Genomic DNA, 27,554 nt, shown 5'->3' on the forward strand with positions numbered 1-27,554 from the left:
CACATCTTTCCCTCCCCCAATAGAAATGCACCAGAGGCAAAAAGGGGAGGGGCATCATGAGCCTTGCCAGGAATACTTTTGGGGAAGGGGAGCGGATGGCCAGGGCTTTAAGATGTTTGGTTTTCAGCGACTTTAAATGTAGTATTTTCCTTCTCCTGTTTGTATGTGATGTTTCAAAGTATGTATATAACATATGTGTATAAGAAATTGTATACAAAACATATGTATACAATATACCGTATTTAAACATCAGAGGACCCCGTACACCCTTGTACCCAGAGGACCCTTGTAGAGGTAATGACGGCTTCAGCTATGTAGAAGATCAAAAGTCAAGTAGAATTTCTATCTATATGAACAATAATACCCCTTTCTGTCCACCCAAAATTCAGTAGAAAAAAAAAATTAAGGACTTATTCAACAAAACTACTATTCATCGGAAACTTTGACTAAATATTCAAAATTTTGCCAAAAATCATAACTACAATATTACGTTTTAATTCTCAAACGGCAAAAATGGAGAGCGGAACGCCACCAATCAATTTAATAATTTATTTTCATTGATATATAAGAAATTATCAGCAAAAAAGGGGGTTTAGGGGGCCAGCACCCCACATCATATTTTGGTTAGGCCTGGCTACGATTTGTAAAATGATCAGAAATTCAACACAAAAAAGTTTTCCAACTTAAAGTAAGAAGAAAAATCCAAACTTAAAGCCAATGGAAATGATTCCGTATGTGATGAGTTATGCCCCATCGTCAATCACTAGCTCTTTGCGCTAAGTTTGACTTTTTGTCCCAATTTTTTTAAATGACTGCTGACACACAAAGTACGTTGAATTGAAATAAGAGGATTTTTTAAGCACTACAAACTTTAGCATAAGGAGCGAGAGGAGGCTGAGGAGGGAGCAACCCACACATATTCGGAATAACTTCTGTTCGCTTAAAGTTTAATGTTTCTCTTTACTACACTGCTGAAAAAACTTTTTTTTTTATTTAATCAGTGAAAAGCTCAATGAGAAAGATGACATGGTGATCCTAAGACAAAGTCTGCGCATAACATCTCAGGTCTTCAAACAAATGAAATCATACTGGATTGTTTCTTACACGCAGGGTCCATGGAGGTAGAACTCAGAATCAACACATAGCTAAGGTTAGACCTGGACGTTGGAAATTCAAATTCATGGACACAAAAGCTGTCTTATCTCCTACTTGAAATCTTCTACTAATTTTGAATTTCAGGCAGGTTCAGTCAAGCTGATACTAAATCTACACTAATATTATATTGACGCACCGAAGATAATGGGATACGTGAAGTTACCCTTCCCCCCCTCCAAAACACTTCGAGGATTGTTTATGGAAACTTGAATCATATCAATTTGATAAATTTTATGTATTTACCTTCCATTGAGAACGAGCAAATTTCTGCTTGATATCTGCTTATATAATGACCTATATCAGTAAATCTCAACCGTTCAATAATCTTAAGCTGTTAAAACAATCCTATGACATTCTGCAACGGATACCTGAATCCTGACACCAATAGAGTATTTCATCGAGTAACACCAGTATAGTAGTTCGATTATTTTTATTCGTAGTTTGTGTAAGTCTACCCTGTTTTGTTGCCGGTCGGGGAAATGAGTTGCGATTTCCTTGAAGCTATTTTTTTATCGCAAGCTGAAGGCAAGTTTTCTGTGATCCTCGAAAGAGTAAACGCTACCGTTTTCTTTTTTTATGCACGTCATCCAATATGCTGTGCAGCTAGCTGCTTAAATATTTATTTTTGGTTAAAGGTTGGCTGGGTCAAAGCTGACACTAAGGCCATACAAGCGATCCATACCCACGTAATAACCCATAACCAGCGTGTAACTGTTTCACATAACGGACATACACTGTGGAATTTGCATTTAGATGATGTACATACTGATGACGCGGGAGCATACATGTGCCAAATTAATACCGACCCTATGAAATATCAGGTTAGTTCGCTTTTTTTATAATTTTATTTGCCTACAGAAACAGTTGCCAACCTTAATGATTTATCAGGGCTTCTAGTGATTTATTTTCTTGCCTAGTGATTTCATTTTGGCTGGTGATTATTTGAAAAAAGTTCTATGGCAATCTATTTGTGTTTTTCCTTTCGCTGGGCATATTAGTACGCATCAAAATCCTATCCAAATCGAGAAGAAGGGGTTCAACCCCTTGGTGGTGAGCAAATATAAATGTAACTAAAAAATGCCCCCTAGAGGAAGTTCCCTCCATCCTCTTTGGTACTTCTTTCGCACTTAATTCTACGGTTTTTTCTTGCTAACTGCTACATCGTGTCTTTGAGATTTTTTACCAATAGGACTGGCTCCCAGGTCTAGATAGGATAACGTAAAATACCAAATTCTAAGACACTATTTCAATGCAAAATCAGTTTAGCTATTAAGTGCTAGAATTTTGTATCTTTGTTAGCCTGTGAATAACAAGAAATATTTCCTCTGCATTCCAAGGGAGAAAATAATAATGCCTTTACCAAGGCTGTACCAAGGATTTTTTTTTCGGAGGGTGTTTTACTCAAAGATTTTTTTTCGGGGGGGGGGGTACACAAAAACAACCTAAGAAACGCATAAAAAATTTTTTATATTCATTTTGTTACGTTTTTACGAGTCAAAAAACATTTCGGGAGGGGTTCAAGCCCCCCCCCCTCTGGGTACGGCCTTGTCCTTTACTGACAGTGAAGGAAAAGGTCAAATTCATCCTCCTTAGCCCCACTTGACAAACAAGTATTCTTCGTTACTGTCCCTCCTTTTCCAATTAGCTTTATTGTGAATCAGGGACCGACTACTAACTTTTATATTTATTTTAGACTATTTCCACCAAAGAAGTTTTCACAAAAAAGTAGAGCTACACTAAACGAAACATGAGCAGAAATAAATTCAATAATTTTTCAAGCGTAAAACTACCATACATCACTATTAGTACAATAAACAACCAAGCAAAACGAACGGAGACTGCCACAGAGAGGAGTAGAGCCCTATGCCTTCTAAAGACCCGAGCGCAACTTGCCCTTTACTGAAAACAATTTTTGTTTTGATAAAAAAAATTTATTCAAAACATCAAAAAACAAGAAAATAATATTACCCTCATACCCAAGATTACTGAAAATAATATAAAAATGTGGTTTGAGAGTTAAATATATATTGATATTAATTCATGAAAGTCTTTATAGGCTTCGATTTATTGAATAAATCCATAGTTCATTAAATAAATCCCTCTTTTGTAATTAAAAGAGAAAACGTTTGAAATATATATTTTTCAGTAAAGAGCAAATTGAGTTCTGGTTCTTAGAAGCCACATGGGCTGCTAGAACTTTCAATTTCCAATCAAATGAGCTCCATCTGAAGGTATTACGACAACTCCTTCCATACGAAGTGCCTTGGCAAAAAAAAGTAAAGAGACAATACATAGGGCCTACTTCACTCTTTACTTAGGCACTGCTATTGCACAACTTATGATAAATGGATTGTTTTGAAGCTGACAGGTTGACTGTTTCCACCACTTCTTAATCTTAAATTTGCTTTAATTACCCATGTTTTATTCTTCTATCTTTTTTTTCAGTGATACTTTAATTTTTTCTTTTTTTGGTCCTTAACAAGTTCTTTTCTAGGATCTTTATTGTTATTGATGTTTGTGTTATGTTTTTATTCGAATAAATTGAATTGAATTGAATATATACAAGTATAATAAAATTGAAAATTCAGTGAATACAAAAAATGTGCAACTACGAAGTGAAAAAATTAAAAAGAAAATAAAAATGAAGAACTACAATAATAAAAATATAACAACTTCTAAGAAAAAGAAGAAAGACAAACTTACGAAAAAAACAGAACTAGCAGAATCGCTCCTTCTTGTGTTAAAACTACAGTTTCTCGTCAATATAGCAATATTGACGGGGCCTATTCTGTAAAGATGAGGGGCCTATTCTGTAAATATTGTGTTTTGTTTAATGTTCGAGGGGTTGGAGGCTCCTATCAATTGTAAAAGTTGGTAAAAGAAGCCCCTCGTGACTTTTCAGAAAGACAGTGACTTGGTGTCTCATGAAATTATCTGTATCACTGCGATTCAGTTGATGCACGCAAGCTTTTCCTTCTAAAATCTGATAACCCTGAAACGAACATTTTAAGCCTTGTAAACGAACAACGTAGTCACCAATTGCAGAAAAACAGAGCGAGATTGAAGCCAATTGCAGAATCAATTGATTTTTTTGGTCGACAGAACATTGCTCTTCGTGGCCATGGGGATGATGAAGAATTATTGGCAGAAAAGGACACATTTACAAACGAAGAGAACTTTTGATAACTTTAAAGGTACCGTGTAAATAGTGGCAACCTCACTTTAAAACAATATTTGAAAAGCTCAGGTGCAAATGCTACTTATATAAGCAAAACATCACAAAATGAATTTATTGAATGTTGTGCCAAAAAGACTCTTAAAGAAATTCTTGCACGAGTTCATTCTGCCAAGTTCTACAGTGTGGTTGTTGATAAAACAACGGATGTGTTGCACAAGTCACAATTGAGTATTGCCTTTTGCTACAATTACAATTGCACAAGACTTGAAGATTTTGTTGGTTTTCTTAGACCTGCACGAAACATGTTACTCAGACAGCATCGGAAACTTCGAACAGACTATTAAAGGGGAAAACGCTTGGAAATGTTGTGTTGGATTTTCTTCGATCTCTTGGGCTAGACTTGGAAAATTGTGCGGGCATAGGCACTAATGGATGTGCTATGATGGTTTCAGAACGGACAGAGCTGTAAAAGAAGTTCAAAAGGTAGCAAAGAATGCCCTTCGTTGCCCTTGTTTCAACCATGCTCTTAATCTTTCCATGTCAAAAACTTCTTCTGTCCAGAATGTTAGAAACTCCATCGGAGTAATAAATGAACTTACTTACTTAGAACTTAGTTCCTCCTGAGCCATTGGTGGCGCATAGGGTGTCACCGAAACCTCTCCACTCGTCCTGAAGCAATGCTGCAGCCGTGACATCTTCCCATTCAGGTATTAACGAGGTCTCAGCCGTCCTCAGATCTCGATCAAAAGTTCACCGCAAAGTGTTCTTTGGACGACCTCGTCTTCTTCTGCCGCCTGGTTTCCAGTCGTACGCTGTCCGAGGAAGGCAGCCTTCTTTCATGCGGAGTACAAGGTCTAAATATGACCATCTCTTCTTCCTCAGTACAGCAGTAACGAGAGGCTGACCCGTTCTATTCCTGATTTCAAAGTTACTGATTCTCTGTTGCCAACTTATGTTTAAAATTCTCCTCAGGCACATATTTTAAATTGCAACAATTTCCCTTTCGAATTACTGATTCATCTTCCAGCATTCTATAACATAGAGCAAAGCAGGGAGCACATTGGCAAACAAGAGACGTAGCTTCAGTCACAAGGAATATTTGCTACTTCTCCAAATGGGCTTAGGTCTATTGAAAGCTCCCGTTGACTGACCAATTCTGCGTTTAATCTCGGTCATTATTTCACCATCACAATCGATCCAGCTACCCAGGTATTTGAAGTCCTTCACTTGTTCTAGACTTGTATTCTAGTGATGCAGAACAAGCGGCGAGCTTGTGATGGACATGGTCTTTGATTTGTCAACGCTTATGCTTAGCCCGACAGTTTTCTGAATTTTATGGAATTACGTCAAGTAGCTGCTGCAACCTCTGTTTAGAATCTTCTAGCAAGACCACGTCATCCGCGAAATCTAAATCACAGAGTTGTTTGCTGCTTACTTTTACGCCATATCCAAAGTTTTAGCTTAACATGTAGTCCAATAAAATTATAAAAGGAAATGGGGAAAGTATACGTCCCTGACGCACACCAGCGATTATCTTGAAAAATCTGGTTGTGGCATTCTCAGTCATAACGCAGTACTCGGTCTCCTCGTACAGGGATATTATCATGCTCACTAGTTTTTCTGGGACCCCATAATATTTAAGGACTCTCCACAAGCATTCTCGGTCAACTGAGTCAAACGCATTTTCGAAGTCAATAAATAGTAGATATAAGTTGTTGTTCCACTCTTTTGATTCCTCGACAAGCGTTCTCAGTACAAATATCAAGTCAGAGCACGACCTGCCGGTTCTAAGACCATGCTGCTCTTCTCGCAGATGTGCCTCTCGTATCCGGTACAATATAATGGAAGCCAATAGTTTACACGGTACTGACACAAGGTTGATACCTCTCCAATTATCGCACACCATTGTGTCTCCCTTTTTGATGATTCTCACCAATATCCTCTCGGTCCATTCACGTGGAACCTTCCCTATATTCAATGTATTAGTGAAAAGGGCGATCCACACAGAGAGGCATGTTTTCCCTCTCTGCATTCTGCTGCTCTCTTTCCCGACAATCTCATTAGTCAGCCGGTAAACAGTTTTAGAATCACCCTTTTTAGCAGCTTCCTCTGCTAGCGCGGCTTTATTTTCGAGGAAAAGTCTTTTATCCTTCCTAGTACTCTTTTAATTTCTTTGTCCTTCTCCTTGTAAAGAAGCTGTGAAGCTGACATTGCACGCCATGTTGCAGCAGTCAGTGAGGTCTGCTTAGGTACCTTACGCTCATCAATAAACTTCCAGGTGATGTGGGAGATCCACCTTTCCTTTGGTTTCTTTCTGAACCCCAGCTTTTCTTCAACGACCGTAGTGCATCCACTTTTTACGGTGTCCCACTTCATTTCAATGCCTTCTGGTACGCTGGCTTCCACTGCTAGAGCATCAAACTTATTTTGTAGAGTTAAAAAAAACTTTCTGCGAACCTTACGGTCATGTAGTTTATCCGTATCGTAAGGTTTCTTCAGGTTTGAACTGGGTTTCTCAGGGGCACGAAGTTTGATCTGCACGTGAGTGACCATAAGCGTATGATTGGCCTGTGCGTCAGCTCCTCTGTACCCACGTTCATCTAAAAGGCTTGTGCGCCACTTGCGGGAGATCAGAAAATGGTCTATCTGATTCCGAGTTGAGCCGTCTGGTGACGTCCACGTGTACTTATGTACTGTTTTGTGGTCGAAAAAAGTTCCGGCAACGACAAGGTCATTACTTAGTGCATAGTCTACTAGTAACGCGCCATTTTCATTTATTTCAGCAAGTCCATGCTGACCTAGAACTTCAGGACAATACTGACGATCACTTCGCACTTTTGCATTTAAGTCACCAAGAACACACAGTACATCATGCTTGGGGATTTCTTTAGCAACAGCCTGTAATGTTTCGTAAAAAAATGTCCTGGGCAACCTCATCCACCTCATTTGTAGGCGCATAGCACACGATCACTGAGAACCTGGTGTGCTCTGTAACAAATCAAGCTAACGTCATTCACGTCATCTCGTCATTCACAGGTGTCCATTTGAGAACAGATCTATGAGCTTCGGGGGACATCAGTATTCCTAGCTTTGATCTATGATGGGTGTCACCACCACTGTAGACTAACACATATCGATCCTCTAGGTTCTCATGGCCAATAACTTTCCACCGAATTTCACTTAGGGCCAGTATGTCGATTTTGTACTGTTTCATCTCTCTGAGAACTTGCTCGGTCTTTGATAACTGACTCATAGTTCTCACGTTCCAGAATACAATTTTCGTTATTTTTTTCGCAGTCAAGAATCGTGTTGGGGGGCGCGCTGGGGAAGAAGATGATTCATCCGAGGCTATTGTCGACGTTTCCGTTGCCGGGTGTTTTTTACAAGGAAAGGTAGCAAACCTGTCGCCCAACCCTCCTCCTTCATCCCGGCTTGGGACAGGCTGTCACGTCAATGAAGCCGGTGACAGGCGGAGTTAAATGAAATAGTTGCTTTTTTGGTGCTTCCGCAAAGCCTAACTATTTTAATTATAGTAATGAAAGCACGGCTAACTGGCATGTGTGAAACGCACTGGATCGAAAGGCATGACTACTTAATACAGTTTGTGGTAGAGCTCCCTAAGATAGTGTAAGCTCTTGAGATCATCAGTGGCAAGGCAGAATGCACAATTGGAGCACAAGCAAAATCCTTGTTGACTGCTGTCACATCCTCCGACCTGGCAGTAACCATTTACTCCATTACCATTTACCGCTCAGTCGGCTATTTCATAAGAAGAGCTTAGACCTCGCGTCTGCAGCAAACTATGTTAAGGACCTTCTTACCCAGCTGCAAGTCAAGCGTCTGGGGAGTGAAAGCGAGTTTAAAAACACATTTGACGAGGTAAATAAAGTGGCAACTCGGTAGCTTCGTCTGAGATAAAGCAGTGCAGGCACAGGTAGAATACCTGGAACACTAGTGGAAGCTTTACAGAAACAGAACTGTGGTGCTGATATTTTCCCGAATATTTCAGCGCTCTTGCAGATTCTCATGACTTTACCTATCAGTGTGATATCTGTTGAAAAAAATTTTTCTACCTTAAGAAGATTGAAAACGTGGCTAAGAAATAAAATGACGGAGTCATTTATATAAGAAATGAAGGGCACCGGACTTGCCCTTCCTCATGTTCCTCGGGATATTGTCATAAGTATAGAAATTGTTATTGATAGATTTACTAATAGTGGAAATAGGAGGTGAGAATTTGTTATATAATATGGATAGTGTTTCTATAAATGTAGTTTTGTGGATAGCTTTACAGAACCGAGAGCTAAATGACGGATAGAAGCAGAGGCATGCAGTTTTCAATATCAGTAAGGTATGTTAGACTTAATTTGGAATGGGAATTTTTCGCAACGAGTTGTCCCCCCTTTCCTAAAATCCTGGATCCGCTGCTGTCCCTTCCTGCTTATATTCCTGAGCCAAATGAGCATTATACTTTATAATTTACTTTAAAATTATAAAAAAATCTTTTTCGCTCACCTCAAGGACGATACTAGATAATTTCGAAGCCCCACATCGTTCTTTTCATGCATACAAAATAATCCAAGTCTGGTCAAGATTCTGTTTCAATTAAAACCCCTAGGTATGGTCAGCAACGACCTGAAATTTTTTAGAATTACTTTATAGATAGTTGTAACGTACTAATGGAGTGACCATTAATTAGTAACAAACTGACCTTTTATTAGTAAGGAACTACTTTTTTATTCTCCCTTGTTATTAGGAATTCAGTCAATTGGATTAGGTTTGTATTTTTCTTTGGGAAACTGTTTAATTTCACATCTGTCTTTAGATATTCCCAAAATGAAAAATGGGATCGCCCAATTGTTTCGTGTCCAGATTATGAATAATACAGTAAGTTTGATGAAAAAATTTTTTTTCTGGGACTAGCATGGTAGGAGGGATGAGGTCTTGTCTCTATTATAAAGAAAACGTTCGAACATGTACTTTATTGTATTTTATGATGAACCTGTATCCTTCCCTTAGTTTAGTCTCCTCCTAAACAAGATCACCTAGATTTCCTTCAAATCTATTTATATCTCCTCAAATTGGTATTTACTCAATGTCTTTTTCAGTGCTAAGACTTATAGGGTCAAGAGGACACCCTATGATAAATTTATAGACCATTGTAGGGTGTGAGACCCCTTCAAGACCCATAACGCTAACACTGATGTTTTCGATTGATACCGTTGGAATAATTGTAATTTTTATCTCAAAACAGCTTTTTTTTTTCTTAAATGTCGGGGAAAGAATGTAATACAATTTTATAATCAAACGATACATCAAATCTTCAGAAAAAAAGTTCGTTGCTCAAAATCAAAGTTCGTTGCTATAATCAAACGATACATCAAATCTTCAGAAAAAAAGTTCGTTGCTCAAAAATTTTCGTATGCATCTGGAAAAAAATATTAGTCGTCCTTTAACGACCTCGTGCTGGAAAAATTTCAAATTTCTAAGCTTACCGTTGCCAAACTAATAAAAAATTGCGCTATCAAACAAGTCTATTAAATGATAACCCTTAAAAAGCTACAAAGGCAGTAGGGGTTCTCAGCAATAGATTTGAATATGAATTTTTCACCCGAAGGATCCTCGACCAGGCTACAGCAAACCTAATAAACTAGACATCATAGACAACAAAATACAAGCACAGCAATAGGGATTTTTTTTATAAGACAGTGGAATGCATGACACAGACGAAAATATAAAAGAGAAACTTACATCAAAATATGACCAATAAAATTAAAAGATTAATAAGAAAACAAACAGCCCTAGTATCATAACTTCAACGAAGTTCAACCAAGACTGATAAATAAAATTAGGTGAGACGGTGCAATTCATTCAGACGAAAGTCTGAATGAATTGCACTGAATGAATTTTTTAAAAGTTTTCCAACATTTCTCTTTTGGGTTGTTTCAAAATCATCACCTTTTTAGGGCGGTAACACATTCTTGTCAATATTGCAACGCTGAACCATGGAAATAAATACGTCAAACTTATAAGTTAAATTTGATAACGCTTTTTGTTCACAAAGATAAATGGTCTGTCGATTCCAAAAGACATGGGTACATGTTAAATATCCCGAAAACACTCAATAAGTTTGATCTCTGTAATCGGAGAAAAACCAATTTGTCTTCCACATTCGGTGATAAGCTTAGCTTGAGCGAGAGAAATTACTTAACAAGTTTATTCAGTTAAATATTTAATATATAGTGGTGGTTAGATATTTAACATAATGCGTTCTGGGCGACCTGCTTTCCATAATTTTCTTCTGCAGTGTCCATAATTTTATTTATAAAGTATTATATTTTCATCATATTTTGATGTATTTCATTATGATTAACATAAACTTCACTTCTTGAATGTTTTCAGAATATTTAACAAGTACCGAAAATAGTTGTGACTAAATATAGTAACCTAGAAGTAGGCTGTATTTTTTAAATGTTCATAATGATTTCCAATATTCATTGTAAGCAAAAACATTACAACGATACAAACAAGAATTTTTATCGTTTCTGTGCTTTCTTTTGGTTGACTTATTTTTGTCTATTTAATTTATTTGATGGACTATTATTATTAACTGTTATTATTATATTATTATTAACTATTATTTAGTAGTTTATTTTAGCGATTTTTTTCAGATGCTCATAGTTACTTCTATTTATTTTAGATAGTCTTAGTCAAGGCCGTATGCATAATTTTCGGAGGGGGGTGAGGGAGGAGGGATGTTACAAAAATCTTTACAAAACGTCTCTAAAATTTGTTTATATTAGTTTTTTTTTACTTTTTGAAGAGTCGGAAAAATTTTGGGTTGTGTGCGTTCAAACATTGCAACCCTATCTGCCCACCCCTGGATATGGCTTGGGTCAATTAATTGACATTTTTATCATTTTAATTATAAAAATATGGACTTTAAACATACAGCCTTATGCCTCTTTGTAAAAACTACGCTTTTTTTCATTCACTTATTTATGTATATTTAACATTTTATTTTGGGAATTTGTGTTCTCTGTGTTAACAAACATAGAGAAATAGAGGTTCTACTTACAAAAATTGCTGCGACTCAAGAACTGTTTGTTCTTTTGTGGTTTAAAATTTCATGCACAATAACCAGTCAAGTTTTGTGCTTATTTTATTGTGTAAGAATTTCATATGTTAAAAAATTAGTGAATATAATATGCGTCATAATAATGTAGAGATAACATTTCGAGATTGGAATAATCTAATTGGCTTAAAAAGACGTCACAAAAACAAATTAATTGGACTAACGCACACTTTTTAAAACGAAATTGTAGGCCAACTATCTCTCTTCTTCTCTTAGATGTCCTCTTCTCTCTTCTTCACCATATATTTCTTCTTTTCTTAGTTGGAAAACTCTTTGAGCAATTATGGATTGTTCACTGTATGTATTTTCACTATTTCCACAAGACTATCTCCGAGGGCAACATTATTGCAGCTATTGCAAATTAATTGTAATAATTTAGTAAATAAGCGTAACTATTGTACCCTATTGAGCGTGTTTCAACAAAAAAAAACAGAAAAAAAACTTTTAAACCCATAGAAACTCTCAAACCATCCGAAAGTATTGTTAGCTTATACTAATGGATAAATATTCCAAGAATTGTCTATGCGTAAAAGGATGAATTGCAGCTTGCTGAGTCTGAGGCAAAATAAGCAAATAATTTTTTACAATAGGTTTAATAAGTGTTTTTTTGAACGCAATTCAATAATTCCAATCGGATGCCAAATACAAGAATCAATTGCAATATAAGTTTATAGGACGCGATGTATATACCATCTTCACAAATGGATTTCTGGTATGTGTCCAAGTTGGTATCTAAGACGGCAGATTTGTCTTTTATATTAATTATGCAAAAGGGAAAATCAAATAAGTTAGAAATAAGACTAATTCCTATTATGTATTTTTGCCCTGGAATTCACAAAATCGAATGACAATTGAAATTTTACAATGATTCAGAGCAATAACCGTACTGGAATCTACAAGCACATATTTAATATTGTAGCCATAAAAAAATTTTGTAAATAAATAATCTTATCTGCAACAGTGCTCTCTAAGTTACTTAACCGAAGGCTGGATAAGCCAACATATGTTGGTAGAAGAATTCTTTTTTTAAGGGACAGTCTCATTCAGAAGCTTTTAAAAGATTGGAACTTCTTTGCTAGATGGCGTTTTTTTAGGTTGCGTATCTCACTGTGGTAGTCCCTCCAGAAATTATTGAAAATTTTAGATGGCGGTTAGATGAAAAATTTAGATGGCGGTTTTTTTAGGTTGCATATCTCACTGTGGTAGTCCCTCCAGAAATAATTGAAAGAGACAGCCCAACAGATGTTCTGGTGCCAGAAGGTGGATCAGTGAAACTTGTCTGTAGAGCAAGAGGCTATCCCCAGCCAACTGTTAAATGGCATCGAACTGATGGAGGAGATATCGTTCTTCGAAGTCCAAATGGCCAAAGGACACGCTGTAAGAAGATTTTTTTTCAATCTTTTGTGCTGTATTTAGGATTCTTTGTCCGAGAGGGCGAGGGTTTGAATCCTAGTGAACCCAATTATTTGGTTTGGGGCAAGGGTCCGTGGTGTGACTCAGCCAGTTTCGACCCAGCTCTAAATGGGTACCCGGAGAAATCTGGGGAAGGTAAACAGGAAGTGTGGGTGAAAGCACAGGATGGTGGGCCCCGATCCCCCCATTGCACCTCCTGGCTGAAGGGCCAAGAAACGGAGATCAGCACCACCGGTAAGGACTGTAAAGTCCAATGCCGCATTCTTTACCTTTTGCTACTTTTCCTATTTGTCTGTTAAACGCCAAATGAAAACGCGGCCTTAGCGTGGCACACTCACTTGTCATGTAGTAAGTATGTGAACAGACATAGAAGAACGGGAAAGGAAAGTAACTAGGATAGCAGGAAAGTAACTGGCGTGAAATCCTTCTAAACTTATGGTAATATTATAATTGGTTAAAAAATTAAGGTTAAGTAAAAAGTGTGAACATATTAAGAAGAAAAAATTAGAAAGTAAAGCAATTTTGTTGTAAACAGAATCGTCTACTCATTCCTTGCCATTAAAAACTATGGCTAAGTAAAAAGTGGGAACATTTGAAGAAGAAAAAAAATTAATACGTAGAGCAGTTTTGTTGAAAGCAGAATCATATAGTCATTACTTGCAATTGAAAAAATCATTGCTAAGTAAAAAGTGTGAACACATGAAGAAGAAAAAAATTGGTAAATAAAGCAGTTTTGTTGAAAGCAGAATCGTCTATTAATTCCTTACAGTTTTACTAATAATCTTAGTAGATTCGCACAGGCATTTACATAGATTTTCCTTTGGGGGGGGGGGGGGGAATGACAAAAGCCAGAATAAAATTTATTAAGGGGTAAAATGAATATCTATGACTAATTTCTTCTTTTTCTTGGATGAAAGTGTTAATTTTTTGATCTTAGAACAATCTTACCTATTTATCTATATAAACTTTTATTTATTTGTATTTTGTTATTTTATACTAGCAATATCAGATTTATTGTGATCTAGAACGATTTAATATTGAAAGATTAAATTGTCAGCGTATCGACATATTGACTAACAAATCTGGACGTTCTATAAGCATTTATGCTGGGAGTAAGGCTCATGGTGAATAAATAATCTTGCTTAGGTTGAATACCAAAAGTAAAATTTGGTAGAAATTTTGAGTTGTACTTGCCCTCGCTTCTTCTTTCCAAGAATCAGTTTCTTGTTTTTAATTCAACGCTTGTTTGGTGGGGATACTATTTGGCGTCTCACGCACATAACTAAATCAGGTTAGGCGACATTGTTCATTTTTTTATTGGTTTACAACACAGTTCATATAATTATCCAGTAAGCTTATCGCAGATCATTTCTGGTCTTCGTTCTCGGTGCGAACAAAAAGCTCCTCCCACTTATTTCTGCATTAGCGGGAATGCGGGTTAGTCTGTTTCCGATTGTTTCCAACAAAGGGCATTATTCGTGATAGTGGGTTTCCACTTGTTTCCGATTAGATCACAGTCTGACTTGTCTACCCGTGAAAAGATCCGACTTCGCTTATGTTTATATCTGCAAAAACGTTCTCCGGAGCACTGGCACCCCGGTCCGGGTTTTTATAATGGGTGAGATAGAGAATGATCATACTGGATAATTATATGAATTGTGGTTTACAAGTGTCAAATCTTTGCCGGAAGCGAATTTAAATTTCAGCGTTACTGACTGTATCCAAGGATCTGTCTAAGACGAGAGTGATCTAAAACACTTCTGTCATCCGTCATTTCCGGTCATCATTTCTGGACATCCACTAATCACTTGTTCACATCTTGCAATCGCATAGACGTGCGGAGCGAACGACTGCCGCATATGCCTTTGTTTTCAAAATTTCTTGCCTACACATCTCTTTGTCGATATAGGTTCTCCCTCAGTTGCACAAGCACAAAGGCTACAGATGCAGAATGTTTTCTTCTCGAAACTTCTGCATTGTAACTACCTATCATATCTATTGGAGATCCCAGATATTAGAGCTCATCGGTGGCTTCTTAATGAGCACCATCTAGAAAATACCATTCACCGTCATGAATTCTTGTCATCTCCAACCCAGCCATCATTACTATGGGAGAACATTCATTCTAACGAGGGTCTCATATCCACATGTTTAATGGAAAGATTTCCTACTACTAGATTTTAGTTAAAATAACAAAAAGGACCTGAATTTCAAACAGTTTTGAAAACCTCATTCACAAAGTAGTATTTCGGAAACCTCTCTAAAGACATCTTTCAAAAATTCTCGACTTGAAACATTTTGCCATCTAAAACAAAAAATAAAAAAAGTGAAAAATTAAGACGCCAACATCATGCCCCTCCTGGGTGACAAGGTCGAATACAAAATTAATGTTTTGGGGATGGGGGAGCACCAATATAAATTTTGCTCCCTCATCGGTATTTTCTCTGATCCTGTGATTAGTGCAAATTTTGACCTTCTCAGGGGGAAAGGACATATACCCGTAAAACCTGGATCCGCCCCTGTAAGGTGATGATACATACTTCAAAACATACCGAAAGATCCTTAAGATTAACTCGGAATAAGCGATTATCTCAATTTCTCTGTACTCCATGCAAGTTCTTTTTCATAGTATATTTCAACAAAATATTATTTACTAGTTATAATTTATGAATCTTTGTTGTCAATCACTCGACTTCTATTAATAGATCAAAGAATAGATGGCGAAGTGTTACATCTAACAAAGGTTAGTCGTCTGGATATGGGAATATATATGTGCACTTCAACCAATGGTGTTGCACCGGATGCTGTAAAACGTTTCACAGTGACGACTCATTGTAAGTATATTATTAGTTTATTTTAGCTAAAATATACGTACAACACGCTGCATTTTGTTCAATAAATAAATTAAAATAGATAAATAAAGGATGAAACGTTTAATTAAGACAGTGAAAAATAGAGTAAAGCGGCTTTTTTTTCTACTATGCTTTTTCACCTTTCTACAAAATTTTCTTGTTTGAGAAAGGGGGAAACTCCCCTTAAAACGCCAAGAATCTTAATGAAAATCACTCCACCAGATTGAGCGTATCAGAGAATTTTACTTTAGAGGTTTCAAGCTCCTATCTCTGCAGAATGTGGGATTTTGTATTTTTTGCCAAAAGTATGCTCACGGATGCATGTTTTTTTTTTCTTTTTTTTTTACAGGGACCTAGAAATAACCGGACCTAGAACATCGAGAGAGGACTCATTCGAATGGAAATTATAAGTTCTGGTGCCTACCAGATTGGAGGACAACTAGCCCCCTCCCACACCTCTTTTTTCCTAAAACCGTCCGATCAAAATTTTGAGATAGCCACTTTGTTCAAAATAGTTGAAAGGTCCAAGAACTATGCCTTTGGAGATAACATGACCCTCCACGGCCCCTGGGAATAGGTCTGTTTATGTTGTTTGTTTACGTAGGGGAAAGTGTGGTGAATTTACTCCTGGGGGGATTTTACCTGGGAAAGTTTTCTATGAGGAGGGAATTTTCTGGGGGGTGAGCTTTTCAGGGGAAATTTTACACTGGTTTGAATTTGCCAGAATTCCTATATGAAATTCTTTTTTTTTGTCTTATTTTTCTCTTTGACTGAATTTTTCGTGTGGAGATGTTAAAGGTAATTGTCCAAAGTACGTTTTCACCGTGAGTGAATTGTCTAGGGGATTTTTCCATGGAGATTTTTTCGGATTTCTTGGCATTGTTTAAGAAACCATCAGAAAATAAATTAAAAAAAGTTTTTCAACTGAAAGTAAGGAGCAACATTGAAACTTTAAACAAACAGAAATTATTTTATATACGAAGCTGGTTGCCCCCTCCTCAACACCTCGCTCTTTACGCTAAAGTTTGACTCTTTGTCGCTAAAAAGGACTAGAAATCCTCACTTGTGATTGAACGAGCAACATCCCAAGTTTCTGCAACCATGAGGTGGAGGTGAGGATGAGGAAGAGGAGGCCTCCTTTCATACGGAATAAATTCTACTCATTTTGTGGTTTAGGGTTCCCCTTTACTTTCAAAATAACAGTGTAGACTAGAAATATTCTCAGAAATCAAAAAGGATTAAATATCAGTTTCTACTTCCCCCTCTAATTTTGTATTTACATGAAGTTTAATGACAGTTGGGACGTTTTGGCATTAAAATTCATCTTTTGAGGCATCTACTATCCTCGCTAACAACAAAACAATCAGATAATTGTAGAGGTTTAAAGCTCTCATCTGCAAATGTCTGGAATATACTTTAATATACATATTGTTTAGATGGACTGGTTTGATAACTTTGATATTTACTGTTTAGGTAGCGTTTATTGGGCTGGTAGCCCACATCATATCTTGGTTAAGCCTAGGCATGTTTTGGAAAACGAGAGAAATTAAATAAAAAAAAGTTTTTTTCAACAGAAAGCAGGGAGTAACATTAAACACTAATATAAATAGAAAGCATTCCATATACGAGGGGGCTACCCCTCCTCAAAACCACACTCTTAATACTAAAGTTGGACTTTTTGTAACAATTCTTTAAAAACAACAGCTGAAATGGAATAAGAAACTTTTTCAAACACTGGAGTCAGTAACAACTCATTTGGTAGCAAGTGGTTGAAAAGCAAGCTAAATCTTCCAAAGGGCACTGGAACTTTCGATTTTCAATCACATGAGCTGTCTCCAAAGTTTATTCGACCACCATTCCTCATATCAACCTCATACCTCATATCCGCCATTCCTCAAAGTTTATCGACCACCTCATTTTTTAATAATGGGAACTTGCATAGCTTATAGTCCATGCCTGGGGGGCTAGAAGGGGGTTTTCAAACCCGGAGGCATGGTATATTCGGTTATTTAGAAAAAAATGGCTATCTTAAAATTCTGATTGGATGCATTTGGGGAACAAACGGTGTGGGGGTGGCTTGTTGCTCTCCAGTCACTTTTGGATATTGAAAAGGGCAATAGAACTTTTAACTTGCAATCAAATGAGCCCTTTCCAAACCCTATGCAACCATCTGTTCCATACGAACTGACTCTGGGAAAAATAAACAAATAAATATTAATATATTGAATCCTTGAGGCTCTTTAATGGCAAAGGTACAGCATTGACTCTGACTTAAACAGGTGAGTGGAACCTTCAATCTCCTTTCTAATGAGCATCCGAAATTACCCAAGGGGATTATGGAGGGGGGAGACGCCTATACGCGAAAAAAGTTTGGTAGAATAGATAGATAAACCTACGAACAAAGATTGGAAAAATTAGAATCTACAGTGATGAGGTCAGTAGATCTACATCTACATAGGTCAAGCATGGATCCAAACAGGGGCGTTGTTTGGGTGTGGCAAGGGGTGGGGGTGGGGAGAAATGGCTCCTCCCAATAATGTGGAGAAAAAATATTAAACATCCCATTCCCTGTGACTATCCAGATTTGAACCCTTCTTGCCAACCCAATAAAAATGCGGGAGATTCGCCCCTGGATCCAGAGCGCTGGCGCGCCAAAAGATGGAGGAGGATCTATTAAATGTTTTTCAAAGAAACTGTCTGTGGATTGTTCTGGGTACCCGTCTGACTGCCTGTGTTTCAAACAGTAAGCTGTTTGACCATTTGTATTTTATTTTAATACTAAAATTAAATTAATAGGTTTCTAGCCATAATCTTTGAATCAATTTTTCCAACTTTTAGAAAAAAAAAATAACGTTTGTTATTTTTCATAAGTAATGAATATATTATAAGTAATGAATATATAATGAATATATAGTAATGAATATAATATATTTCATAAGTAATGAATTTGGCCAAATTTGGCTCGTTACATTCATATATAATGAATATAACTCGAGTATCAAAAAGAGCTACACCCGCTTGTCATGGCAAATTTGTTGCTAAATTAGGCTGCTTTGCAAAAGTGATTTACTCAATTGAGTCAACTTAAGAAAAGCAAGACCTGCTTATTATGGCAAATTAGTTGCTAAATTCAGCTGCTTTTCAAAAGTGATTTACTCAATTGAGTCAACTTAAGAAAAGCAAGACCTGCTTATTATGGCAAATTAGTTGCTAAATTCAGCTGCTTTTCAAAAGTGATTTACTCAATTGAGTCAACTTAAGAAAAGCAAGACCTGCTTATTATGGCAAATTTGTTGCTAAATTAGGCTGCTTTGCAAAAGTGATTCACTCAATTGGGTCAACTCAACTTTCATTGGACAACTAGTCAATTTCCTCAACACAACAGTAATGTAAATTAATGGTTAGATGTTTTCTGAACAGCTACGGAAGATCTGATATTATATGAGCACGTCGCCAACTAAAATCTCCTCATTGATCAGCTCAAAAATATTGTCTATTTGTGATTGAATGTGGTGCAGTGATTTTTTATGAGCTTTGACTTAATAGCTAGCATTCCCTTGCAAACAAAAAATTACTTTATCGCTTGCAAATTATTGATAGCTTTTTGACATCAGTAATAAAAACTGATCTTAGAACAATATTCAAAGGCACCCAGAGGCGTCACTTGCCAGAATGTTCGGGGGGAGGGGGGGGGGGGCAAAGTATTTTACCGACTTACTGGTCATTTATACCGACTGATTCGGAGGATTATTTTTTACCGTCAATTTTCCGTCAGTTTTCTTCCGTCAATTTTACGTCATTTATTTCCGTCAGTCCATTTACCTAGTATAAACATTCATCCGGTATAATAAAGACGCTTTGCACCACTATTTTAACGACTCAGTTTTTGTTACCAATCGTCTGAAAACATAGGGGAAGTCCCATCCCCCCTTAAGCCCCTCAATAAAGCTTATTAATCCGCATTATCTTGTCAATATAACTCTTAATGATAAACCAATATGGCATGCGTGCTATATATAATAAATTAGCAAAAATGGACTATTAAATTAACCTGGTTTCACAGGCATAACCTAGAAGCATCATCATCCTTGTATTCAAACAATAGTTGATATCTGTAACAGGCCCTTATAAAACATGTACGAAAGCTGAATTGGTATTTTGTTTCCTTTTCAATGTAATTTTCTGTTAATTATTTCATGTATCTAAGTTATGCTATACTTGTATTGTATCATTTATAATTACTATGTGTTATTATTATTATATCTTATGGCTTAATTATTTATTTATTTTCTATGACTTAATTATTTATTTATTATTTATTTTCTACATTATTCCTTTTCAAACTTTGCATAAATTAAGCTTTTTCAAAGCTATCAAAGATGCGCTGCTAATGAGACAAGTACTGTATAATTGTGCAAACTGCAAAGAGAAAGTAACTCCATACGCTGAAATAAATATTGTATTAAATAGAATAAATAGAATATATAAAAATACCAATTGTCTAACTCAGACTATTTATATATTTCTTATATAATATATCTAACTCAGATTCATCTTCTTCCCTCGTCACTCTTGGTAAGGGGAGTCTCTGCAGTTGTGATCTTACTGCACTCAAAGCTTGCAGCGGTGAAGGTGCCGCAGAGGGTGTAGCAGCTGCTTGTCCAGTTGGAGTGGAAGGTCTAGGAGACGGTAATGCGGGTGCTTGAGATGAAGCTAGCTGACGCAGAGCAGGAGCTGCTTGACGGGAGACTGCAGCAGCTGCTGGGGGCTGGGGTGGACGGGTATTCACCGGTTGGGATGGCTGTGGTGGTGCAGAGATTTTTGCTGTTGCAGCAGATACAGCATAAAGAATTTTATGACTCAAGTCCTTCTGTCCGTAAAGCAGGCTGATGAGGTAACCAATTTGACGATTTACGTCTTCCTTAAATCCTTCAATTACATCAACTTTACTTTGCACTAAAGCAAGTTTATTATCCAATTTTTGTAGAATGGCCCCAAGTTTTCTACGGAACTCTCTGGTTTCCTCACGAAGAGCTCTTAATCTGTGAAAAACTAGAATTTCTTTCATCGATATGCCAACATTTTCGGGTAGTTGAAGGGCAGACAATGGATCAGGGTCGTCCATTTCATAATAATTTTTCATCGGTAGGGCTAGCTGCTCGTATTCTGTTTTTGGTCTTGGCCTATAGTGCACCTCAACATAGTCATCTTCCGGGTAATACTCATCATGATGGTCTTCGTCATAACCATAGGATTCTTCAGGATGAGGTGCAACAAATGAGATGGTCATTGTTGCCAAAACAAAAACCCTGGAAGAAAATGAAAGTGTTAAGAATTATATAAATGCATGTAGAATTTTTTTTCATTTGAGAGTAGAAAATAAATTGCCAAAGTTTAGTGTATATGCTCAGAAGTAAAAACAATATAGATGCAATTTCTTCATTTTTGCGATTTCTTTAGCGTACCAATGACATACAATAAAAAAAAATCGCTCCTTGACACATCTTATTGTGACTAAAAACTACTATTTTCTAATATTTTTTTTTTGGTGCCACAATTGTGGCACTAAACCGCCAAAAATGAAAACCACCAAAAAAAACATACACAAACACACACACTTAAATAATTATTGCATTTTACTTGTGTCCTGAGATGTATCGACGGTTCGTTAATATCATACGCGGATGATATATTCAATTCGGGTGGCAGTTTTGCCAAAAATGTGGCGGTTTTGCCAAGTTGAATCGTAAAAATAGAACGGTAAAAAAAATTTAATAACTGAGTCAAAACTGAATATAGTGAAAACGGCTGATTTTGCTGGTTTTCACCCATGTCATTTTTGGATCTAGCAGTATCAGAAAAAGGTTAACTGCAAACTGAACTGCTTTTCATTAAGAATTTTATTTCTATTGAGTAATTCAACGAGTTTAAACGAACCAAAGTTTCCACTTAAGGAATTATTAGGTTACTTGAAAACAATTTCGACAGAAAGTTAAAAAAGTAATAAGATTTGATTTTCACTATCCTTGTTACTTTTGTAATGAGTTTCTTACTTTCATTAATGACTTGGCCTGCCGCCCAAAACAAAAAGGTTTATCTTGTTTTTGATAATTTTAGAAAATATTCTTAATATCACGGCTGTTCCCTCCTTCTAAAACCGCAACTAAATTTATAGCTAAGTTATAATCAGGGAGGGACAGTGTAGAACCCCCCTCTTTGCTTGTATGGATTAAAATGACATGGTCAGATTCACAAAGCAGCAATGAGGGCAAAGCAGCATGATAGTGATTAGCTAGTAAAGAGTAACTTTTGACGATAGTAAACACGCGACTTCTTAAATAGAATAAAATAAAATTATTTAAAATTATTATTTAATTTTATTGTTCATAATAATATATTGTTTATAACTTAATAGAATAAAATAATTGTTTAAATTAAATTCATAATTATTTGAATTAAATTAATTACTAAAATTAGTCAAATTAAATAGAATATTTTATAAAATAAAATAATAAAATAAGTAGGCATGAAACACATGCTTTCTTCCTGATGACTTTTTCTATTGTCAGGTTCTTTGTAGACACCCAATTTCTGAATAAAACTTGAATGAGGATTGTAAAGCTATTTTAATCTGGCAACATTTTAAACCTACAAGCTATATTAACCAAGTAGGGTATCCAATGTGCGGTGAGAGTAAAAACAAAAGACTTCAGTTGCACCAAAAATTTTGGTATGACCATTCAACACAATTGTGCAACACCTTTTCAGTCTGGCTAATAACCGGGAGGGCTATATTCATGCCGTTTTTCCTGTATCTTGTTTTTATGTAATTTGCTACCCTAAATCCTTACCCGTACCAATAATTCCTTCTACCCTACCCCTAAATCAGTTCCCACTTATGTGTGTGCATTCGCTATTAACTATAAAATTGTACACCCTCCAATACACCAACTATAGATTGAAAAATGGCAAACTAAGAAATTGGCAATACATATTGAAAAACGAGGTTAAGATGTTGGCTCAGTCAGTAGCCTGACAGAGCAAGCTGTTTAAACTGTTTATGTGAAAAAGTGGTGTCAATTACCCCCCCCCCCCCCAAATTTTGAAAAGTCTTTTTCGGGTGTTTTAACTGAAAATGTCTTTTTGGGGTATTTTCACTGAAAACCTTTTTGGCATTTTCATTGGCAAAACAAAAGAAACGACAAATTCTCTGCCCTCTTTTGCCCCTCTCCTAAACGTTGTTGATTGAAATGTAACAGCAGGTAAGGGATGCTCTATTCAGGGGCGAATCTCCAGCATTTTTATTGGGGGGCAAGAGGGGTCCATATCTGGATAGTCCAAGGGCATGGGATACATAATATTTTTATATCCAAATTTTTGGAGGGAGGGGCAAATGCCCCCCTCCCCTTGCCACCCCCAAACGACGCCCCTGGCTCTATTCTATAATATTTTAATTTTTCAGTGTTTGGGATGCCATTTAGGATTTGATCCCTTCCCCACCTTGCTGCCAAATCAGTTCCTGCGCGCATTCATCCCTTAAGTTCCATAGAAACAAATAGAAAATTGAAAGGTAAAAAACCTTGCAATATATATTGAAAACAAGATATTGGCTTAGTCAGGAACCTGACATCATGTTTTCAAGCCATATAATCAATTTGCATTTTAGGGTTTAGGATGTATTAGCATTAAGATGTTTGCAATGTTTAAGAAAGAGGGGGTAAACACCCTCGAATATGGTTATTTTGACTTCTTTTCGGCAAAACAAGACCAAAAGACGCCAAACCTTCTCTTTAAGAGAAAAGGTCTGGCCATATTTAAGATTGCCCTGAATATTAAACGAAGAATAAAACAATTGAATAAAAACTATTTAAAAAATTAAATGAACTATGTACCAGAAGATCCAGGGGGTGGGGGAACCCCGTCCCCCAATATTTTTTCTGGTGCCCTCGTTCCTTTTGTTTCTGTGTTTCACTCTTTATTGCAAATAAATTTGTGAATTTGATCAATTATTGGCACCCTTGTCACATGGCCCCCCCCCTCCAAGATTTTGCTCTAGATCCACCCCTGCTATGCACAATCAAAGCATATGTTGTAAAATGCTGTATCTCGACAACAGCTTGTGGCTAACATGTTAGTTCTTTTAAGGATATATTAATTGATGTAAACAAAATACAAAGTTTTGGAATGAAATTCATTTTTAGTCTGTTCTTAAAGGAACTAAATTCCAAAACCATTCTAAATTAAGAACTGCTGTGATGGTATTGAAACTTAGTGTGGTTAACCCCGGCCGTAATATTTTTAGTCAATAATTACTCTTGGTAATAATATAGATGTGTAAAGCGATGCATTAAATCATAAATGAAATTTTTTAAATAAGATGCCTAGCCTCCTAACAATTCACCCTCATAAGATTAACTCTAGAATTATTCCTACCGATTTTATATAAGTCTATATGAGAATGAGACTATTTAAGTGATACAATTCTATGTCACTTCTATTTCAGAAACTCAAATGACTATAATTTAAGTAAGATTTTTTTTAAATTAGGTCACAAAATGCAAGTTCACAATCACAAAATGCACGTACTTCCTCATAGTGAACACTCGCTGATCATTTCCAAAAATTAAGTAGACATGAGCAAAATGATGCAGGACATGACAAACGTATCATTTATGGGGAAATTCCCCGCTTATATTCTAGTCCAAGAAAGATGCACAGGAATGGCCAGTGGCTGTTCCAGGCCTGGGCAGGGAGGGGGCAGCTGTGCTCCCACTTGTTCTGAAATTTTTGTTTTATGTATAAGGAATACTGTGGTATATCTTGCCCTCCCCCCAGATTATTAAAGCCTGAGACTGCTACTGAGAATGACCTTTGGCCATCCCTCTGAAAATCCAAAATTTTCCATGTATTTCTAGGTACCTTTTTTAAAGTCAAATAATCTTTTTTTGTTAGCCCCCTTCCCCGAGAAAGATTCTGCGGACGTGCCTGACTTATCCCATCTATTGTTCTAGATTTAGAATTATTCTTGACTAAGAATATCAATTAATTTCACTTTTTCATGATTATATTTTCCTTGGATTATCTGTTGTTAATACAAATTTTGTTTGGCAAACAAAATCTAAAGCAAAACAAAAAAGACTTACCACACTGCAAATGGTTGTTGTAACATGTTTACACTGCTATGTCAGAAACTTAAATGATTATAAATTTAGTAAACTCCTTTTTTATATCAGGTCACAATGTGGATTTTTAATCAATGTATTTCATCATAGGTAACTACTGCTCAAGTTTGTCACCCAGAAGATATACAAAGCTAGTTATATATTCAGGGGTTAATTGTTCGATAACTTTATGCAAAATTATTTCGATAACTTTATGCAAGGTGAATTATCAATTCAACTTGCAAAATCTTTCCTTCATTAAAAATCATAAATAAAACATTCCTCTGAATTCCTGACCTAGAAACAACCTGACAATTTAAAAAAGTTTTTTTTTTTTTTTTTAATTGAAAAAGAAATATTGGCCAGCCAAAAATAGGACATAGAAAAGGGTCAAAAAACTTTTTGTTAAAGGCCCATAGATAGGACACCACCTACCTCCACTTTCTAGGCTGGCAGATTGTGCCTTTGGTTCTCGCTCACTCTTTATTAAGCTGCTGAATATCATTTCTTTGTTTCTTTTAGTGCATATTTTCAGAAAACATATGTTTTTATAGTTACATATACGTATGTAACTATATTATATAGTTACATATTACATATATGGTTAAAATTAAGAATTTCAAAAGTCAAACATTCAGATAACATGCTTGAACTGGCCTATAAATTTCATTTGAAAGAGATTGTTGTTCTTACCTGTATACAGGGCCGTATCCACGATTTTTTTCGGGGGAGGGGGTTTGCAAAAGGATTATTTCGGGGGGGGGGGGCAAAAAACGTATCAAAAATCTATTTATATTCATATTTGTTACGTTTTACGAGTTGGGCAAACATTTCAGGGGGGGGGGGTCAAACATTTCGAGTTGGGCAAACATTTCAGGGGGGGATCAGATTCAGCGTATTAGAGAACCCTATTGTAGAGGTTTCAAGCTGCTATCTGCAAAAATGTGGAATCTGTATTTTTTGCCAGGACACAGATCACGGATGCGTGTTCATTTGTTTTTTTGGGGTTTTTTTCCAGGGGTGGTCGTACCGACCCAGTGGTCCAAGAATGTTGCGAGAGGGCTCATTCCAACGGAAATTGAAAGTTCTAGTACTCTTTTAAAAGTTACCAAAACTTTGAGTGCAACTAGGCCCCCTCCCACGCTCATTTTTTCCTCAAAATCACCGGATCAAAATTTTGAGATATCCATCTTCTTAAACATAGTCGAAAAATCTAGTAACTCTGTCTTTGAGGATGGCTTAATCCCCAAAAATCCCCGGGATAATGGCTGTAAGTTATGAAACTTTGCCCATTGTTTACATATAGTATTGGTTATTGGGAAGCATACAGACGTTTTCAGGGGAATTTTATCTGGTAGGGGGGGTCGGGGGGAAATGGTTACGTGGGATGATCTTTCTATGGAGGAATTTTTCATAGGGGAAGAGAATTATCCATGAAGGGGACGCCGAACTTCCCAGCAAAATTTTAAAAACGATCAGAAATTAAATAAAAAAAAACAGTTTTCTCAACTGAAAGTAAGGAGCAATATTAAAACTTAGAACGAACAGAAATTATTATGTATATGAGGGGGTTCGATCCCTCGTCAATACCTCGCTCTTTACGCTAAAGCTTTTTCGTACTTTTAAAAAAGTTATTTATTCCAATTAAACGGCCAATGTGATTCAGGAGTCAATATTATAGAATTGAGACAACATTCGAACTTTAGCGTAAAGAGCGAGGCATTGACTAGGGAGCGAACCCCTAATATACGTAATAATTTCTGTTCGTTTTAAGTTTTAATGTTGCTCCTCACTTTCCGTCGAAAAATTTTGTTTTATTAATATAATCTTTACACAGAAAACAAAAGAACTTGATGTATTAGGAAAAGAATATCGTTGAAAATTAGTTTAAAAAATAACGTTATTCTAATGCTCATATTCATTCAGATCAGTAAATCTTACATATACGCATCTGAGATATTTAGATAAGTGAATTTGTATTAAAAAAAAACTTCTCACAAACTCGAAAAGAAAACAAAAAAGTTTAAAACAAAAACAACAAAGGAAAACGAACAATTTATTTCGAAAAGAAATAAACCAAGACTGACAATAAAGCTGCAAATAACTGATTTCTCATACTTTTTACTTTTAATTTTAGGCAACACTATTCATTGGTGTACATATGTTCAACCATTGGGGGGAGGGGGTTCAAGGAAAGGGGCTCAGTGACAAGAATCTTAGGTCGCTATTTCATATGTGGGTAAATTCCCCCGCCGTCAACTGCCCTGTGAATTGGTATGGACCATTAAGGGTCGTATCCAGGATTTGTTTTCGGGGCGGGTTCACAAAAGAATTTTTTCGGGGTGGGGGGGGGGTACAAAAACGCATCAAAAATTTGGTTTTATTTATATTGTTAGGTTTTTACTAGTCGGACAAGGATTTCAGGGGGATCAAACCCCCTAATCCCCCACCCCCTCGATATGGTCTTTGGACCAGCTATCCAAGTATATCTCACAGTAACTTGTATCTATGGAAGACTTTGGATATCCACCATTTTTTTTCTTTCTCTGGGAGAGGGGCGGGGTGAATCCAAGAAATCGTATGAGGGTTGTTGCTGGAAGAAAGCCATTACTTACCCCGTTATCTCTAGCTAGAGTAATGCAATTTGGAGAGGGTCCTAG

General features: G+C 36.5%; 2 protein-coding genes across 2 annotated transcripts in view; one reads left to right on the plus strand and one right to left on the minus strand.

Annotated features, from left to right (window-relative positions):
* The window catches only part of LOC148939167 (lachesin-like), a 336,515-nt gene that overhangs the window by 286,036 nt on the left and 22,925 nt on the right, over positions 1-27,554 (plus strand). The window contains exons 4-6 of the mRNA XM_089106648.1: positions 1,791-1,976; positions 12,653-12,845; positions 15,587-15,715. Coding sequence (XP_088962774.1) covers positions 1,791-1,976; positions 12,653-12,845; positions 15,587-15,715 — 508 coding nt within the window. The remainder of the gene's footprint in view (positions 1-1,790; positions 1,977-12,652; positions 12,846-15,586; positions 15,716-27,554) is intronic.
* Positions 20,235-24,909, minus strand: LOC148939172 (uncharacterized). Its single transcript, XM_089107218.1, has 2 exons — positions 24,877-24,909; positions 20,235-21,042 (listed from the first exon to the last, which is right to left on the minus strand). The coding sequence occupies exons 1-2, from the start codon at positions 24,900-24,902 to the stop codon at positions 20,235-20,237; spliced, it is 834 nt and encodes a 277-aa protein (XP_088963344.1). The 5' UTR covers positions 24,903-24,909.

The sequence above is a fragment of the Artemia sp. Qi Xiang Cuo genome, chromosome 21 (assembly GCF_049724085.1).
Source record: "Artemia sp. Qi Xiang Cuo chromosome 21, ASM4972408v1, whole genome shotgun sequence".
In the NCBI taxonomy this organism is placed as follows: domain Eukaryota; kingdom Metazoa; phylum Arthropoda; class Branchiopoda; order Anostraca; family Artemiidae; genus Artemia; species Artemia sp. Qi Xiang Cuo.

Coding starts and splice junctions, on each gene's coding strand:
- LOC148939172 (XM_089107218.1), bottom strand. CDS start 24,902: ATGTTACAACAACCATTTGCAGTGTG. Junction 21,043..24,876: donor CAACAACCATTTGCAGTGTG/GTAAGTCTTTTT, acceptor ATTTTCTTCCAG/GGTTTTTGTTTTGGCAACAA.